Source organism: Myotis yumanensis, unplaced genomic scaffold (genome assembly GCF_028538775.1).
Source record: "Myotis yumanensis isolate MYYU_CA2020_CCGP unplaced genomic scaffold, mMyoYum1.0.hap1 SCAF_14, whole genome shotgun sequence".
NCBI classification, from domain to species: Eukaryota; Metazoa; Chordata; class Mammalia; order Chiroptera; family Vespertilionidae; genus Myotis; species Myotis yumanensis.
Window position 1 is genome coordinate 32,322,093 of NW_027223765.1, and position 15,882 is coordinate 32,337,974.

At 37.0% G+C, this 15,882-nt stretch overlaps 1 protein-coding gene across 9 annotated transcripts in view; it reads right to left on the reverse strand.

The window, feature by feature from the left end:
* Positions 1–15,882, reverse strand: part of TFDP2 (transcription factor Dp-2) — a 120,175-nt gene that overhangs the window by 13,782 nt on the left and 90,511 nt on the right. For 8 of the 9 annotated variants that reach the window (XM_070433533.1, XM_070433534.1, XM_070433541.1 and 5 more), the window contains 3 exons: positions 12,636–12,757; positions 11,048–11,095; positions 1,101–1,263 (listed from right to left, as the gene is read on the reverse strand). In XM_070433533.1, the coding sequence (XP_070289634.1) occupies positions 1,101–1,263; positions 11,048–11,095; positions 12,636–12,757 (333 nt within the window). The remainder of the gene's footprint in view (positions 1–1,100; positions 1,264–11,047; positions 11,096–12,635; positions 12,758–15,882) is intronic. The other variant, XM_070433535.1, reaches the window with a different exon arrangement.

Here is a 15,882-nt window from a genome sequence, read left to right on the forward strand (position 1 = left end):
AAGTTCCGTCATTTCCACATATGTACATATGTGCTTTATGTTTTTTATTATTTATTTACCACAAGTAAAGGTCAGGAATTATCTTTCTTTTAAATGTTTTTTACTGTTTCACTTCATTACTGCTGTGAATATGCTCCATGTGAGTGACGTAGGTGCTTATGTAGGTGGGTTCCGACTTACGGTGAAAATCGAGTTACCTCGGATTATGGATCTCCAACGTGACCCAAGGACCTACTGTACTCTTACTGGCTTACAATGAAAATAGGGAACTTGCACCCAAATGCCAATCACATAGATCACTAACTAAAGAACAGTATTTAATTCAGCTGACTTTTTTGAGGAGGGTGGGAAGGGGTAGGTAGCAAGACTTTCTCAATGAAGAAAACTGTGTTAACTTGCATTGTGGAAAAAGCCCTTTATCTTATTGTGTATGGGTAGATCCTAAGAACAAAATTCAATCAATCAAATGCTCTGATTATAAAGGATGGTGGAGAACACTGAATCCACTTAAAGGTAGACCTAAACTTAAATAAAGGAGATTTGCCAGGAGAGCATGGCTCAATGGCGGAGCATTGACCTATGAACCAGGAGGTCACAGTTCAATTCCCAGTTGGGGCACATGCCCAGATTGTGGGCTCGATCGCCAGTGTGGGGCATGCAGGAGGCAGCCCACCAATGAATCTCTCATCATTGATGTTTCTATCTCTCTCTCCCTCTCCCTTCCTCTCTGAAATCAATATTTTTTAAAAATAATAATAAATGGGAGGTTTAAGTTCTAGAACTGAATGTAAATAGAAATTTTGACACTGTAAAAATGATAACATAACAAATATCAGTATGCTCCCTCGGGAATCCCCGAAGTTATATTTTAAAAAATATTTGTTCATCTGTATGTTGAAATAAATAATAAAAGAATCCTTTCCAAAAACAAAAAATCAACAACCAAAAATTCTCAACAGACAATATGAAACCCTCAAGTAAAGGAGGAATTGGGAAACCCTTAGCTTGTCTGAGTCCTCATATCGATGACACAGATAACCCAAAGAGGTACACTATTGCATCACTCATCACAGTCAATGTCAAGTGCATGATCTACCTACCGAATCAGCTGCCAAATGGTTATTTGAATTGGTGAACTCTGATACCAGCTCATCAGCTACTTCATTATATGACGTTGTGCCTTTCCGCTGAACTTTCTCACACACTTTCATTGAAAAATGTCTCAAGCCTTTTCCATTTTTATCTCCTTTTTTGCTTCGTTTACTAAAAGAGAAAAACAAATATTTATACTCCATCATACTTACTTAGAGACTTCCTTTACAAAAGTATAACATAATGAGAAGACAGTAATTTGATTTTTGTTTCAAGTGGTAAGGTTTAATTGAGTTAGAGATGAGGAAATGTTTTAAATTTAATTTTTACCTTAAAAGCCTAATAAAATATAAAGCTAGAGTGGTTCTCTTATGCACATCATCTATTTCTTCAACAAATATTTATTGACCAGTTATTTACTATTATGTGTCAGGCACTATTCTACATACTGGGAATAAATCCATGAGGAGAACAGATAAAAACTCTGCCCTCGTAGTTCATATATGGTCCATAATTACCTAATTCTTTCAAGTTTGGTTAATGCCTAGGCCTAAACTTTGATAACTTAATCCAGGGGTCCTCAAACTACGGCCCGAGGGCCACATGCAAATACAAATATTGTATTTGTTCCCGTTTTGTTTTTTTACTTCAAAATAAGATATGTGCAGTGTGCATAGGAATTTGTTCATAGTTTTTTTTTAAACTATAGTCCGGCCCTCCAACGGTCTGATGGACAGTGAACTGGCCCCCTGTTTAAAAAGTTTGAGGACCCCTGACTTAATCATTAAATTTTCAGGGGTTCAGTTTAGTTCTACTAAATTGAGTGGTTTATAGTTCTGCTAATCTGAGTGCCAACTATATGCCCAGATTATAAAAGACATGTCAATTTAATATTTAATATTCAAACAGACTACAGACACACACACACACACACACACACACACACACCAGTTATGGGGGAGTCTAGGAAGATAGCAAGACAGCAGCATAGTTTTCAAACTCTCCAAATCCCCAGATAAAAACAGAGCAACTAGACCTCATGACAATATTTACAACAAAATGCAAACTTCATGACAATATTTACAACAAAACTAGATGACAAGGTGTCCTCAACAAACCTCAGAACACAATACCAATGGCCAAAGGCCCACACGGTAGTGAGCAGGATAAGAAATACTCAATGGGGCTACATTTAATGGAAATCACAACAGTAATCCCAAAATTGCCAATACGAATTTACTAGAAAGCACAGCAGGCCAATTTGAGAGCAGCAGTTGAAACGAGGAGTTTCACCCTCTTCAATACCAGCTGTGTGCAAGGAACTAAAGAGGTCACAATAATCTATTTTGCATAACTCCCACAACTGATATTGAAGAGGAAATGACTAATATTGAAGAGAGGCAAAGAATATACTGACAATAGAGTATCTGAAAAAAAATAAAAGGGAACAGATTCTAAACATTAAATGCTATAATTGAAGAAAGTGTTCATAAAATACAGTCAAACCTCGTTTCTCGAACATCTCCCATCTCCACCAAGTTGCTAGCAGAAAACATATCTAGGTTTTGGAACCAAACTTTGGTTTTCAAACTGACAACCCTTTCAAGCTGATACCTCAGCATGATAAAAAGAGACTCTCAGGCAACAAAGGAGAGAATGCTTTTGTTGCTGGGAAAATCACCAGAAGAACACAATTTTAAAACATAAATAGGCCATCAAGAGTGCTAATGTTGCTAAAGGGGTGAAAGAAACAATGATCACAGGCAACTGAAGAGGCAGAAAAACTTGATTTGGATAAACGAAAAGCAGTTCATTAGTGACAGCCATTTCGGAGGCAGTGATATATAAACAAGCAAAGATGCTGCATACTGAGCTGAAAGAGACCCCGGGAGTGAGTGCTGAAAGTGAGTCCTTTAAGGCTAGTAGGGGGTGGTTTTATTTTATTTACTTTAAGTCTTTATCCAGTTCTTAACTAGGACCTCATAACTGTTCTATAGGCACTCCAGTCCTTCCTAACATGGCCACCAAGGTGAACTTTCCATACGAAACTGGTCATGTCCCGATTCTGTTTATGTCACTGTTCTAAGTCATTTTATTTTGGAAAAGAATCCACCAATTCCCATTTGCTGTGTACATTTCCACACAAAACCCACTCTAGGCTGATTTGTCCTTAGTTTGGTGCATGGAGATACAAATGGCTAGTCACACATAAGTTAGTATCATTTGTACAAGTCAGGTGACAAAAGTAAATAAGAGTTGCTAAAAATAGGAGCACAGGAGTTATTTTGAAAAAAATATGTTGTGTATGGGGTTTTTAATTTATGCTAAGAACTGGATAATGGCTGAAAGTAAATAAAATTCTCAACTCAGTATTTATATACTTTTTAAAAGCCAGCAATAAAGCATGGTGTTGTGTTTCATGTAACTCTAGTATTTTTAAAAAGGGAGCAATAAAATAATCATAGGGTAGTTTGGCTAATTTGTCCTCTAGTCATACATGGATAATATTTAAAGAAAGAACTAAACACAGTCCTTAAATAGGAACAGCTAGATTTTAAGTGCTAAAGAACATACTCCTGAAACATAAATACAAGACTACATATAAAAGTTTTATAAGATTAGTTCAGTGTATGCATTGATAATAAACTTGAGAACTGTGGTTAAATATCAACATTGGTAAACTAGCCTATCTACACTAATAAAAGACAAACATGCAAATTGACCGTACCTTCACTATGCCTTAAGCCACACCCACCAGCCAATCACTATATAGTTTAAGTTTAAAAAATTTGGCTCTCAAAAGAAATTTCAATCGTTGTACTGTTAATATTTGGCTCTGTTGACTAATGAGTTTGCTGGCCACTGCTTTAGGTGTTGTTCCTTTTCGTGGGCTCCAGAATCTTCATAACCAATACAAAACTGAAGGGTACTATTCAACATTGGCTGAATCAAGAAACTATGTTTGTTCTCTGAAGGTTGTTAAAGCATTGTGCCAAAAACAACCACCACCAATCAATGTCTACATTAAAAGTCAATAGTAGTGAGAATAGTCAACACCTGCAGTACACAGGTAGGAGATTTGGACCTGGTAACCCTTCTATAAAAACTTCTTTGAAAGTCAAATGAACAATGCCTCTAGTGAAAGAACATTAAAAGGTAAAAGGCTATGTAAAGAACTCAATTCAAGCAAAAAAAAAAAAAATCAACCCAATTAAAAAATGAGCAGAGGAACTGAGAAGACATTTCTACAAAAAAAAAAGATATGAATGATCAATAAGCACATGAAAAGATGCTCAACATTACTAACCATTAGGGAAATGCAAATCAAAACAATAATGAGATATCACTCACACCCATTAGGATGGTTATTAACAAAAACAAAAACAAGACATATTGTGAGGATATGGAGAAACTGGAACCGTTGCGCATTGCTGTGAGAATGTATAATGGATGTAGAAAATATTATGGCAGTTCCTCAAAAATTTAAACATAGAAAGAAGTACCAACCCTAGCCAGTTTGGCTTAGTGAATAGAGCGTTGGTCTGTGGACTTAAGGGTCCCAGGTTCGATTCTGGTCAAGGGCACATGCCCAGGTTGCGGGTTAGATCGCAATAGGGGACATGCAGGAGGCAGCCAATCAATGATTCTCATAATTGATGTTTCTATCTCTCTTTCCCTTGCCCTTCCTCTCTGAAAACAATAATATACATATATATTTAAAATAATAATAAAATAAACATAGAAGTACCATATGATCCAGCAATTCTACTTCTGGGTACATAGCAAAAGAATTGAAAGCAGGGACTCCAACAGATATCTGTACATCCATGATCATAGCAGCAATATTCAATAGCCAAAAGGTGAAAACAACTCAACATCCATCAACAGATGAATAAAAAAAACAAACATATAATGAATGCAATATTATTCAGCCTTAAAAGAGAATGAATTTCTGATACATACTACAACATGAATGAACCTGGAAGACCTGATATGTGAAATAAGCCAAGTATGAAAAGGTAAATACTATATGATTCCTTTTATATGAGATACCTAGAACAGTTAAATTCATAGACAGAAAGTAAAACTTTGGCTACTGAGCCAGAGGAAGTGGGGAGTTATTGCTTAATGCGTACAGAGTTTCAGTATGGGGTGGTCAAAAAAAGTTCTGGAGATGGGTAGTGGTAATAGTTGTACAATAATTTATTTATTTTTATTCTCAACATATGAGATTTCTTTTTTTTTTTAAATATATTTTATTGATTTTTTACAGAGAGGAAGAGAGAGGGATAGAGAGTTAGAAACATCGATGAGAGAGAAACATCGACCAGCTGCCTCCTGCACATCTCCCACCGGGGGTGTGCCCGCAACCAACATACATGCCCTTAACCAGAATCGAACCTGGGACCCTTCAGTCCGCAGGCCGACGCTCTATCCACTGAGCCAAACCGGTTTCGGCTAGTTGTACAATAATTTATTTTTTCAGTGGTTCTTTAGGTTTTGAACTTATTTATGTTTTGTCTTTTATGCGTAAATGTTGATGGTTTAGTGGCTTCATTAGCCAGTCTATCTCTGTAAAATGAGATGATATGGTTTTAGCATTTTATCATTAATTGTGGATAAAAAAACAAACTCATTGTGCCCTTGACCGGGATTGAACCCAGGACCCTCCAGTCTGCAGGCCGACACTCTATCCAGCTAGGGCTATTCTTTATTCTTTAAGTCACTTCCATGGTCACATCTAGTTTATTACTACTACTGCCACATTCAGAAAAGGTGTGCCTTTTCCTGACAAAACTCTTACAACTCAATAATAAAATGACAACCCAAAGGATCTGATCATATGTTGGTCAAAGAACATATTACAAATGGTCAATAAGCACATGAAAAGATGCTCAACATCATCAGCCATTAGGGATATAAAAAATCAAAACCCCCTGCCGAAACCGGTTTGGCTCAGTGGATAGAGCATCGGCCTGCGGACTGAAGGGTCCCAGGTTCAATTCCGGTCAAGGGCATGTACCTGGGTTGCGGGCACATCCCCAGTGGGAGATGTGCAGGAGGCAGCTGATCGATGTTTCTCTCCCATCGATGTTTCTGGCTATCTATCTCTCTCCCTTCCTCTCTGTAAGGAATCAATAAAATATATTAAAAAAAAAAAGAAAATCAAAACCCTAATAAGATAATTTCACATCCACAAGGTTGTGAAATAAATGAAACAGATAAGTGCTGGCAATGATGTACAGAAACTGGAAATTTTTGTTGGTGAAAACAGCCACTCTGGAAAATAGTCTGGCAGTTATTCAAAAGGCCAGAGAATTACCATATGACCCAGCAATTCCATTCCATACAAGAGAAATGAATATCGATGTTAGAGAAACACACTGATTGGTTGCCTCCTGACACGCCCCGACCAGGCCCTGGACTGGGGAGGAGTGTGCAACTGAGGTACGTGCCTTTGACCAAAATCAAAGCGGGGACCCTTTGGTCTGCAGGCTGATGCTCTATCCATTGAGCCAAACCGGCTAGGGCTCCTTTTATTTTTTACATGAGAATGTCAATAGGATTTCAGGCATTGTGGTGCAAACATGGTGTTCAGTTACCATCTTAAACTGGAATCTCCCTATCTAAATCTTAAATAAAGAGTTCACACACTTCCTTAGAACCCGAACTCTTTGAAACACCAACACCACCTTTCTAAATTACACCAAATTTCACCACAGGATGTGGAATACTAGGAAGCATTCCTTACCAAATAAAACCAAATTGAGAAAAAAAAAAAAAAAACCTACTAATATAGTATACTTTGAAAAGCATGTTACATTTTACTAATAATTTCATTTCAAGTATTCAAATAAATTGTGCCCAAAGAATAAAAGGAAAAGTATCTATGCTCTGGCCGGGTAGTTCAGTTGGTTGGAGCATGGTCCCGATACACCAAGGTTGTGGGTTCCATCCCTGATCAGGGCACATGCAAGAGTCAACCAAGGAAGGCATCAGTGAGGGGAATAACAGGTTGATGTTTGTTGCTCCTTCCCTTCCTATCTTTCTCTAAAATTAATAAATTAAAAAGGAAAAAGTTATTTATCTTTTTAGGCACTTAACTGGGATCCATAACCACTATCTTTTTATAATTTCCAATAATTTATTTTTATTTTAAAAAGTAATATAAAACTAAAATTTGTAGTATAAAACAGTATATGCCAGGATAATTTTATTATATCTAATAAAAACTTTATTTCTCATTAAAATGAGTCAACCAGAACATTTACATCAACAAGATAATTTAGTAAATTGATAAAATAATTTAGAAAAAACACACACTCATGTTCCTGTAAGTATGCATCCATTGTGTATGTGTTGGGGGTGGGGATGGGGATTTGAGATGGGAACTTAACGTTTATTCCTTATGGACCTTCTCTCCCTCCTGGGGTATGTCATCTAGGCCTGACCATTTATATGCGGATGCACTACTTATAAAATAGACTTAATGATATTAATCATTTGATAACTAATAAACTTTTTGAACTTTGTTGGTCTAAAACAAAATTCAATCCCTCCCCAAACCTACTCCTAGCAACAATAAATGTAAATGGCATCAATATTCACCCAGCTGTTCGTGCAAAACAACCAAGAGTCATCCTTTATCGCCCCCTTTCCTTCATTCAATCTATCAATAAATCCTGTTGGTTCTACCTCCAAAATTAATTCATTTTTCCCCTATCTCCACTGCCAAGCCACAGACCCTGCATTAGCTTTGAACTGATTTTCCAGCTTCTGTTCAGGTCTCCTTAGAATTCATTTCCTGCTCAGCAGCCAGTGTAAATTAGCATGTCATTTCCCTTCTTAAAATAAAAATAAATTCCTTACTGAGACCTATAAGGCTTTTCATGATCTGACCCCTGCCTACTTCTTCACCCTCGTCTCGTATCACTTTGCCTTTCTTACTATCTCCAAGCCTCTCTGCTTCCCCAAATACTCCAGCCTGGTTCCTCATTTAGCTCTGCATTTGCCATGCATTCTGCCCTGAATCCCTGGCTCCCCACCACGACTAGACTAGCTACATGCCTGACTTCTTTGCATTCAAATGTTACCTCCTTAGAGAGGCCTGCTCTAAGACAGCCACCATCCTGCCAATAATCCACAAAGCCCCTTCTTATTTTTTTTTCATGCCACCTATCACAGTCTAAAATGATATCTGTTTATTGAACACCCCCATATCAACTCTTTAAGGGCAGAAACTTCTCTCTTGTTTATTATTCTCTCCAATGCCTAGAACACAGCAATACTTAACAGATCTTCAACATATTTGTTGCATGAACAACTCCATAAACATCACTGAAGTACTAGTACAAATGTTCACTATACAGATTTTGATTATTAGTGTATTACAGAGTTTAAATTATATTGGTTTATTATAAATAAACATTTTAACTGAATTCCAACAGAAAAAAGATATTAAGAACTTTCCTCCCCCAGTAGAAGTCCTGAAGCGAAAGCAGACCTATTTGGGAAAGAGATTTAGGAGACACCATCAGATTCTGTCCAAAGATAAAAAGACAAAGTGAACAAACATCTTCCAGGATCAAAACCCCAGGCAAGCCGAAACCGGTTTGGCTCAGTGGATAGAGCGTCGGCCTGCGGACTGAAAGGTCCCAGGTTCGATTCCGGTCAAGGGCATGTACCTGGGTTGCGGGCACACCCCCAGTGGGAGATGTGCAGGAGGCAGCTGATCGATGTTTCTCTCTCATCGATGTTTCTAACTCTCTATCTCTCTCCCTTCCTCTCTGTAAAAAATCAATAAAATATATTAAAAAACAAACAAACAAACAAAAAAACAAACCCCAGGCAAGACCAGAAAGAGGGTTTTCATAGCTCCTTCTGCAAGCTCTGTGCAAAAAACTCCAGTGGATGAGAATACAGGGAAAAACTAAAGAGAATATCTCAATGGATCCTTCACCCACCAAACAAGATTTCTTCAGAAACTGACTTGCTTCTTAACCAAGAAAAACAGTTGTGTAAAACAGAGCTAAAATTGTACTGTCAAGTAATAAGATGAGGATAGGAAGCCTGTATAGCCCAGCTGGCGTGGCTCAGTGGTTGAGCATCAAACCCGGAGGTCACGGGGTTAGATTCCTGGTCAGGGCACATGCCCGGGTTGCAGGCTTGATCCCCAGTGTGGGGCATGTGCGGGGCGGCCAATCAATGATTCTCTCTCATCACTGATGTTTCTATCTCTCTCTCTCCCTCTCCTTTCCTCTCTGAGATCAATAAAAATATATTTTGAAAAAAGAAGCTTGTATATGTCTACATATATTGATGTATAAATCTCTGAGGAAAACCAATATGCTAGTAAATATTTACATATCATACTAAATCAACATATGAGACATGGAGAGATAAAGATTAGTCTATGGTTGAGAGCTGGCTTTTTTAACCTAAACACTTGGGAGGAGGGAAACAAAAACTTTTCACAGCGTTATAGAAAAATACAATAAATCTGGAGGAAAATAAACATTTGTAAGAACAACAATAAAAACCACATGTAGTAATGTTTGTGGTTATATTTAAAAATAAAAGAGAATAATAGCACAACCCTCACCCCCCAAAAAGCCACTGAACCCAGATGCAGAAAAGGAAAGTTGAATCAGTGGTTACACCCACAAATTTAATCTGGCACTTTTAATGTGATCTTTAGAGATCTTTTTCTTATGAAGGAGAAAATGAAGGGAATCTTATTGTTTATACACTGTTTGTAGTACACAGGTGCCACCAATCGTAACTAACGACAACCCCTATTTTAAGGCCTTAAACATTGCTAAATACATCTTTAAGAACTTACACTGCTACCCTTTCCTAGGATAAACACAAAGACCAGTATGAGTTGGAAAGAGGAATTTCCATTAGAGAGAAAAGAACGTTTTGCTATATATTTCTATATGACACAGCAATTCCTCAAACATGATTTTGTGTTCAAAACAGTTAAGAACCAAGAAGCAAGCAACAAAGGCCACCAAGGAACTACAGCAGAGCCAGTGTCAATGCAAGAAAACACACTTTTAAAATATACAGCCCGAGGTCCTCACTCAGAGCCTATTCACTTTTATTTTAGACTGAATTCTAACACAACTGGCCACCTAGTTGCCCAGCAAGTCAGAGATAGCAAACTAGAAAGTGGAAAAGACAGAAAACTATTATACTGAGAACAGATGACCTAACAGGACAAAGGAGACGGAAATACCATTGAAAAGGGAAATTACAAAATCCTAGAACCAAAATTTAAAAAGCATAACTGGCAAGGTTTTATTTAAAATTGTAACAATCTTACAGAATTCAACTCTATGCATCCTACTTTAACAGTGCAACATTAATATTGTACCTTGTGTAGTGACTTGCATGGAATATTGAACTTAAGCTCAAATAATGACCGTAAAGAAGAGTTTTTAATCCTGGAGTTTCTCACTTGGTAGGCAGGCATCTATATTTTTCAACAAACCACAGGAAATTCTGAGGCACACCGAGAACTGAGAACCGCTGTCCTAACAGTCTAAAGAAAGGTTACATTATACTCGATGTATTATTTAGAGGAAGAAGTAAGAATTTACTATGATCTTTAAATGTGCTCAAACCTGTTTTTAAAACATTTGGGCATGTTGAGGTCAGGTGTAGTGTTCACCTTGGTCGAACACTGCATTTCCCAAAAGGAGGGAGGGAGCTAAATGACATATTACCAATAGCCAATCTATTCACCTTTGAAACCATAAAAATAAAAATGTAATACTAAATTTATGTAACGACAAGTGAAGAAAATACTCAGTGTGGTACAGAACCATGGTAGAAACTCAATCAAGTTAAAGTTGTGTGGATAAACACATCTCACTAACTTAAGCTAGAGTCTGGGTACCAAACCTCTTTATGTAGTAGCATCTCCCAAACAAGATACACTCATACTCACCTTTCTGAAAAATCAGAGTCTATAAATTCTCTAGCCCGTTTTCTATCACTAAAAAGAAAAGAAAAAAAGGCATAAAAAGAACATATAAACACTACTTTATTTCATGAATAATTTACTGTAACTTGTCTAATGCCACTATATAGCTAAACATAAAAACTAATATAAAAGGTATGTCCATAAAATAAAAACTTAAATTTTATGAAAGGACCAAGAAATCACAATAGGATAACCTAGTTTGAAATGAGTTCAATGAATCTTTAAGGAGGAAAACACTGCAGGTTCACAAAAGAAAAGGCACAGAGAAGTTTGATTTACTCTGGAAAGACTGACTATAAAGACATGACAGTCATACCACCTCCAACATAAAGCACAGCTGGGGCTGGAACTATCCAAACCCTGGTCATCTCCAAACCCCTGGTACAGGCACGAGCTCATGTTATAATCTCTCAGGGCTGTGCAGAAATCCAAGGTAACTTTTGGATCTACATGAGAATGCTCACAAGGACTGAATAAAGGCCATGGAATTACAGGTGACTGTCATGTCATCTCATTTGATAATGGAAAAGTATGACCACATATGAAACTCTTCTATCTCTAATATATGTGTGCGTAGGTGTTTGAATATGACTTAAAACACTTTGCCAGGACTATTTCATTAATTCATTTAATATTCTTTTTAAAAATATATTTTTTTTTATTGATTTCAGAGAGAGAGAGAGATAGAAACATCAATGATTAGAGAGAATCACTGATCAACTGCCTCCTGCAGGCCCCCGCCCCACTGGGGATGGAGCCCAAACCCAGGCATGTGCCCAGACTGGGAATCGAAGCGTGACCTCCTGGTTCATAGGTCGAAGCTTGCCAAGCTCATTTAATATTTTTGAAGGGAGGAAATTCTTACTCAACCAAGATTTACTGTCTGTTTGCTAGAACTCACAGTTGTAAGTCAAAGATGGAACTACCCATGCAGTATTTAAATAACTTCTAAAGTAACAGAATAAAGTTTTGAGTCATTAATTTTACTATTTCCTTTTATTTTATGGGAAGATGAGATGTTAAAATGATAAGCAAAGGAGAGAGGTTGGGTAAGGGTATTTTGCAGACAAAGATGAAACATGTGAAGGTTTGGTACTAAAAGTGGCAACTGAATAACATAGAATTTGGCCTCTTTTCCCTAGTTCCTTTTCTGATTTTTTTTAAGGAAAAAAGAATTCATAGAGGAAATTCTCAGTATCACCAACACTTAAAATACCTTTTGTTAAAACAATATAAAATATAGTTTTGACATCTCCAAAGCAGCTAAATGCCATAATAATAAAAAATAGTTCTCTTTCAGAGTTAAAAAAAAGTAAAAAGATTCAAGTACAAGTGATTATTATAATGTTTTTCTCTGTTTTAAATGGTTGTTCCATAAATGGCTTATATCTAAGACATGAAGTCATATAAATTGGTAATTTTAAAGGAAACGTATTAGTTTTTAAGGACTAGACTAACATAACACAAGAACAGAAGACAAAATCCTAAGAAAAAAATGTCAGAACTTTTAAAATTTTATTTTTAAAATGGTAACTTGTAACAATACTCTTACCCTGGAACCCAGCCAGTAGCTTCCGCTATGTGTGTCTGAGTGACCATTGCTGGTGCTGGGGTGTATGGACTCCCAATCAGAACACTTCCTGAACTGGTCAGTCTCTGTGGTGTGCTTATAATCTGTGAAGTTCGAACAAAGAAGATAATATCCTTAGTTATTATGAAAAGCCTACAGGCACAAAATAATGTTGATTGCTAACCTTATTAGGAGGAAACCTTATTGTCTAAAATGCTTAATCATCTAAAACATAAGCAGTACCTCTGATTCATTTATATCCTAGGATCATATACTGACATGAGGTCATAATGCAGGTTTCAGCAAGTGAAGAGCAATTTGGAAGGATTAGCTGGCAACTGACAATGTTTTAAAAATCAGAAAAATGAAAAGCTTTCTTTGCAATTACAGAACCTAATTCCAGTCAAGCTTGATTTACTAGAACTGGGTAACAGTAAATCAGATCTTCACAGTCCAAAATATAGGCAAAAGCATTACACAATTTGGATTATTATACAGATGCAACTTTATCTTTTTCTCTTTTTTTTCAAGAGCATGTTCTCATGTCATTAAATATTCTTTAATGACATATTCTTTAAATATGTCAATAAAACATTCCATCATGTAAATATATTATTCCCTATTAGATATATGGATATTCAATTATTCACTACTATAAACAATGCTGTGATAAACATTTTTGTACAATGATCTTGGCCTTAATTTCTGTTTCCTAAGTATAGACTTCAGGAAAGGAATTAATGGAACTAAAGATACAGACTTTTTGTTTACTGCTTTTGTTTTTTTTTTGGTTTTTTTTAATTCTCACCCAAGGATATTTTTCCATTGATTTTTAGAAAGAGTGGAAGAGAGAGGGAAAGACAGGAGAAGCATATCGATTGGTTGCCACCTGCACAAGCCCCGACCAGGGGAGGTGCCTGCAACTGAGGTACATGCCCTTGACCGGAATCAAACCCAGGACCCTTTGGTCTGCTTTATCCACGGAGCCAAACTGGCTAGGGTGTTTATTGCTTTATAGAAAGATGTTTTTATTGATTTTAGAGAAAGAGGAAGGAGAGGAGAGAGAGAGAGAAACATTGTTGTGAGAGAGAAATATCGATTGGTTGCCTCCACATGACTGGGGACTGAACCTGCAACCTGGGCATGTGCCCTGACCGGGATTGAACCAGAGACCTTTCGGTGCATGGGCCAATGCTCAACCAACTGAGTCACACAGGCCTGGGCAGAATATGGACTTTTTAAAAAAGTCCCTTGGGCCCTGGCCAGTGTGGCTAAGTTGGTTGGAGTTTCATCCCGTACACTGCAAGGTCACAGGTTCGATTCCAGGTCAGGGCAGACACTCAGGTTGCAGGTTTGATCCTGGTCAGGGTTCATATGGGAGACAACTGATTGATGTTTCTCTCTCACATTAATGTTCCTCACTCACTTTCTCCTTACCCCTTCCTCTCTCTTTAAAATCAATTTTAAAATAAATAAATAAATAAATAAACAAACAACACAAAAGACAATAAACAAGGATAAGATGTCTAGAGAATTCTGATTCTCTACAATAAGCCAAGGATGATCAAACAGGGCATTCAGAAGTTTGCCTTGTGTGAAAATATGAAAACTAGACAATGTGTTTGGACCTCCTACCCCTCCATGTATCCCATCCCACCTCCACACCTCCATTTCAGTGCAAGATCTTCAAGGGCAGAGAGAATTGTTTGCAGGGCCTAGCACAGTGCTCACAGGAAAGTGCAATAAATACTTACTGAACTGAGAGAAAAGACCCAGCTTTTAAAATGATAAAAAAAAAAGCCGGAACCGGTTTGGCTCAGTGGATAGAGCATCGGCCTGCGAACTGAAAGGTCCCAGGTTCGATTCCGGTCAAGGGCATGTACCTGAGTTGCGGACACATCCCCAGTAGGGGATGTGCAGGAGGCAGCTGATCGATGTTTCTCTCTCATCGATGTTTCTAACTCTCTCTCTCCCTTCCTCTCTGTAAAAAATCAATAAAATATATTTAAAAAAAATAAATAAATAAAATGATAAAATAAGTAGCTTCTTTATTCACTGATATACTACAAAGGATTATATAAAAATTCAATAAGAAAAATACAATATAAAAGACAGTTTTCTCCAATCACTACATCACACATTCAAATGTCCTTTATCATATTGTCACTGAGTGTGACAGCTTAAGGAGCAAAATTTGAGTATTTGATCAGTCTCGTCTACTCTTTCAAGAACAGGGGTGTCCAAAAAGCAATTCTATGTGTTCCAACCTACCCTTGAAACAGACTGTGCAGTTTTATTACTAAGGAGTTCTTTCTCTGTATCTGTTATTAGTAGCCTACATGCTCGGTTTTATCTGATTTAAAGGGCTTTGTAGAAAGAAAAAGAAAGAAGGAAGGGAAACAAGCATAGGGAAACATGGTTATCATTACTGAGAATGACTCTGGAAATGAACTGCTATGTTCTAGTTTATTTTTTCTTCCTCTTTGTCAGATTGTCAGATATTTTCTTCTGATCTGAGAGTAAGTAGCAATACTCTGTTCCCTTCTCTTAGCAAAGGGCCTGATACACAGTAAGTCCTTAATAAACATTTCCTGAATGAACAAATTGGAGATGAAGGACTTGAACTGGAAAGACAAGTTAAAAGTTCATGTGAGATGCAATGAGTTCTTAAACTAGGACAGTGAGTCTTAAGAAACAAAACCAAAGGAAAGTCAACAGAACTAATCAACCATTAAACATAGGAAAACTATGTAGGTGATGAGTCAGACACACTTTATAAAACTGAACCTTAATTTTGAAATCCCAAATTAAAATGGAAGATAATTAGAGGTAACTACTTCTGATATTCAGTTGATCTGATAAGGAAAATGAATAAATTTCATCCCCCCCCCCCAAAAAAAAAACACAGAGACGACCTTAATTTAAATGTAATTGTGGTTTCTTTTGACAACAGATTACAGTTACGCAATGAAAATCATACAGCAATTGAACCTCATTCTAGAGATTTTCCGCCTCCAATCAATATATCTTATGTACTACTGCCATCTACAGTTAAGAAAGGCCAAGGGAACATCTACTTTGAAGGGGGAAAAAACTATATAATTATAAAATGTTATATTAAATAATTCCATTTTTGTTGTTGTTAATCCTCACCCAAGGATATTTTTCCATTGACTTTTAGAGAGTGGAAGGGAGAGGGAGAGACAGAGAGATAGAAACATCCATGTGA